The following is a 3,922-nucleotide window of genomic DNA, read 5'->3' as shown; positions in this document are numbered from 1 at the left end:
GGTCGAAACCCGGGCACCTGATACCAAATTGGTAGGACTAGGGTTCCTACCGGGCCTTCGGCGTAGATTGTATGGGCAGGGAGGAGGGAGACGAGGACTGGAGCGGGCGCACCGACGATGAGGCGCCGCCGCGGCTAGGGTTTAGGTGCGGCGGCGGTTGGCTGGTGGCGGCTAGGGTTTCGGCTCCTCAGGGAGCCGGGCAACATAAGATGATAATATCTTTATTGCTTGATCTCGAACGATGTCTTACAACTAGTATTTATAACTTTAGCCTAAGATAACTTGCCTAAGATAACTTGCCTAAAATAACTTGCCTAAGATAACTTGTGGGTCAAGCCCCTAATACTAATGCCCGGTGAAACTCTTCCTGGTATAGACCAAACCGGTCATAACAGAAAGAAAATTGCTTTCCTATAGACCGGCCCGCCCAACTTGCCATCTGTAGCTCCGCTAGTGCCCTCATGCTTGCTCGGAATCAGATATGCACAATGTTCCAAAACTCTATTGGTCGGTCTTATCAACGTTCACGATGATCACACAATTAGGGTGGACCTTCTCAGCAACCTTCTTGACTGCAGCCATTGCTGCTGCAGCACCCGCATCATGCTGCGAAAACTCGATGATCATATGCTTCAGGCCTGACAGATGCTCAACGCCAGACACACCACTCGACTCCTTTGAAAGGCCGCCTTCAAACTTTAGCTCAAGCACTTCAACCTTCGATAAAGCATCGGTCACAAAGGTCACAGATGGCAAGCTGCACCTTATCGAAAGCTTCTTAAGACTCTGAAATCCATCACTCGGAAATACGACTTGTTTCTTATCCTCAGACGTCCGAGGAACATTACAAAATAATTCCAGTTCCCTCAAGCTTGCCATTTCACTGAGCTCTTGAATGATATCCGCATCAGCACTCTTCCCGATATTGCTGCACGAGAGTGTTAGCAATGACTTCATCTTGCTTATCCCACTTGGCAACTTGGCATTCCCCGCGAGCAAATGCATTATCTTTTCCAGCCTGAGAATGCTGGGAGGTAGCTCTTTCACTTCTGTGGATCTCATATCCAGTGTCTCCAGGCATCTTAGCTCTCCAATCTGTGCAGGGAGCTCACTGACATCTGTTCCCTTGAGGTTCAAGTACCTCAGAAGCAGCAGTTTGTAGAGACCATCAAGGCACAGTGGACCTTGACAGCCTTCGAGGTCAAGAACCCGCAGTATACTGAGTTCATTCAGACGAGGCGTGCGCCCGGTGTGAGAAAATACGGTGATTGAGCGAGCACGAGATACTTTTGCCCCATCGATTTGTGCAGCGGTCTGATCATGCTTACCACTATTCAGCAAAGATAGCCGTCGGACAGTGCCATTGACAGGTGGGACATCTTGCTGCTGAGCATGTACCAGAGCAACAAAGTTGTCTTCCATGGACTTGCAAATGATGAAATCGTGTATTACTGGATGAAGAACGTAGCTCCTATGGGTGCCATTATGATTCAGCTGTGATGGTTGGATTAAGTTTCTGCCAATGAGCTCGCTGATGTAGTTTCTCGCTGTTTCCTTCATGCTTGTGCCACGCTGTTCATTGATGAACCCTTCAGCAACCCAACGCCTCGCAAGACGCTCTATTTCGATCTCATGGTTCTCGGGAAATATGCTTAGGTGTAAGAGACACGCCTTGAGATTGGCAGGAAGATCACTGTAGCTGAGTTTGATGATCTGTTTCATCCCTTGTAGCTCTGAATTTGCGCGCCATTCCAGTCCTGACCGCTCAAATTCATCTCTTGTGCGCACCTTGCTGGCTAATAAGCCACCCACGCTCACTATAGCAAGTGGCAAACCACCACACTTTTTCATGATCTGAGCTGAAACATCCTTCAAATGGGCAGGGCACCCACCCACACTCCAAAAAGCTCTTTGGGAAAACAAGGTCTCGGCATCGGCTTCATCAAGAAGACAAGTCCTGTAAACATGGTCACCTGAACCTGCTTTTGCAACAGCCTCTATTCTTGTTGTAGTGATTATCCGACTCCCGAGATTGTTCTCTGGAAAACAGTGTTTGATTATCCCCCAGGTTTGAACACTCCATAAATCATCAATCATAACAAGATACCTATTTGATGACACGAGGGAAATCATCAATCATCAATCATAATCAGAGAGTATACATGTATCTGAACGAAGAGGAAGCAGGGCTAAGTTTTATCAAAGATGTGCATAGCAAGTGCCATACAATATGCCACAGAATATGTGTACTGGAGATAATTTTTCAGTATAATAACACTCTACTGGAGCAAAATTTCAGTATAAATAGCAAAACTTTTACCAGTAACAATTGAAGTGGATTGATCGAAATAGCAAATAGAGTACCTCTTATCTTGCAGATGCTGCTTCAGTCTCCCAATCAACTGAGCCACATCGCCAGCATCACCTCGTCCTCTGCTGTACTCGCCGTCCACTTGGGATAGCATATCGCCGAGCACCTTGGCGACGTCAGAGCTCCGGCCGACCGAAACCGACGCGCGGCACTTGAACCCCGCGTTCACCGACCTATACACCTCCCTGGCAAGCGTCGTCTTCCCGGAGCCGGCCATCCCGACGATGGACACGACCTTGAGCCCGCCGGAGCCCTGTCCGGTCACCATCCCCATCACCTCGTCCCGCGGCCCGTCCATACCGACGAGGCCGGCGCTGTCGGCGTAGAGCGCGAAGAGCCGGGGGTCGACGGCGGGCGCGTGACGAGACGGCATCTGCGGGCCGAGGCTGTAGCGCTTCCGCAGCTCGCTCACCTCGACGACGCGCGCCCGGAGCTCCTTGAGCTCGGTGGCGATGACGTGGCGGTCGGGGATGGTGGTGAGGCGGCGGATCCAGCGGGAGAAGCGGTGGGAGTCGGCGTCGTGGGTGCCGCCGGCGTCGACGCGGTGGGCGAAGAGGTCGACCCAGTCCTCGATGTCGAAGGCGAGGTCGCGGACCTGGGCGATCCAGCTGGTGGTCTGGACGTCGGGCTCCTCGAGGGCCTCGCAGCGCACGACGGCGGCGTTCATGGTTCTCAGCTCGGCCTGGAAGAAGGCGACGTCCCCGCGGGCGCCGGAGAGCAGGTCGTACTCCTGCTGCAGCAGCTCGCCCAGCTTGCCCGGCAGCGCCTCCACCATGCCCGACAGCGCGCCCACCGCGATCTCCATCCCGCCGGCTGAGTACAGAGCAGCCTCCTCTGGATCTGGATCTCTGGGTGGGTGTCGCCGGCGGCGAGGATGGGCGTGGACCTGAGACTGAGAGGCTACCAAGTCTTCGTCGCCTGTCTGCGGTTGGTGGTGGCGCGAATAACTTTTTGGCTGTAATTATTCACACTCCACAGCGGCATCGACGGAATAGAAAATCAATATAAAACGACTTCATTTGGTCAACAACGAGAAAAAGCACTCCAGATTGTTGGGCCGGTCCAATACTTGTCTAACCTTTTTTTATTGTTATCTTTTTTAAATAAGTGTCTAAAAAAAATCTTTTTTAAGGAAAAATAAACATGTGTTCTAAGTAAAGGAAAACAAATCATCTCCAAATAAAAATTTGAAAATGTTTTGAACGAACATAGAGAAAATGTTAGGTCTTATGTACTATATATCGATAATACTAGATTTGTATGTGACATAAATTCCATTTTGTAATATGAATAGCTTTCCCTCATATTAGTTCGTTTTTTTACAGTATAAAAGTGTCCCGAAGGACCCGGAATGCATTAGATATTACCAGAAATAATACAACCACATTTTACACATGGAAACAACAAAAAAGGAAAAAAATATGGACAAGTCCCTACATTTTCGGATAGGAACCCAGATCACAAAACTAAATTGGAATTCGAATATAATCAACGACTCTAGCACATAACCAGTCCAGATGTCATTGGGGACAAACCCAATTGGGGTGAAAG

General features: G+C 49.8%; 1 protein-coding gene across 1 annotated transcript; it reads right to left on the bottom strand.

The window, feature by feature from the left end:
* Nucleotides 1–205: 205 nt before the first annotated feature.
* LOC123159670 (disease resistance protein Pik-2) lies at nucleotides 206–3,351 on the bottom strand. Its single transcript, XM_044577492.1, has 2 exons — nucleotides 2,365–3,351; nucleotides 206–2,107 (listed from the first exon to the last, which is right to left on the bottom strand). Exons 1-2 carry the CDS (start codon nucleotides 3,174–3,176, stop codon nucleotides 502–504), a joined length of 2,418 nt encoding a protein of 805 aa, XP_044433427.1. The 5' UTR covers nucleotides 3,177–3,351; the 3' UTR covers nucleotides 206–501.
* Nucleotides 3,352–3,922: the final 571 nt, after the last annotated feature.

This window comes from Triticum aestivum, chromosome 7B (genome assembly GCF_018294505.1).
Source record: "Triticum aestivum cultivar Chinese Spring chromosome 7B, IWGSC CS RefSeq v2.1, whole genome shotgun sequence".
NCBI lineage: Eukaryota > Viridiplantae > Streptophyta > Magnoliopsida > Poales > Poaceae > Triticum > Triticum aestivum.
This window is presented reverse-complemented; position numbering and strand designations above follow the sequence as displayed.

Excerpts from the sequence above, each read along its gene's own strand:
- LOC123159670 (XM_044577492.1), bottom strand. The coding sequence starts at position 3,176 with ATGGAGATCGCGGTGGGCGCGCTGTCGGGCATGGTGGAGGCGCTGCCG. Across the intron at positions 2,108-2,364 it reads CAGCATCTGCAAGATAAGAG|GTATCTTGTTATGATTGATG; the intron begins GTACTCTATTTG and ends GTCATCAAATAG.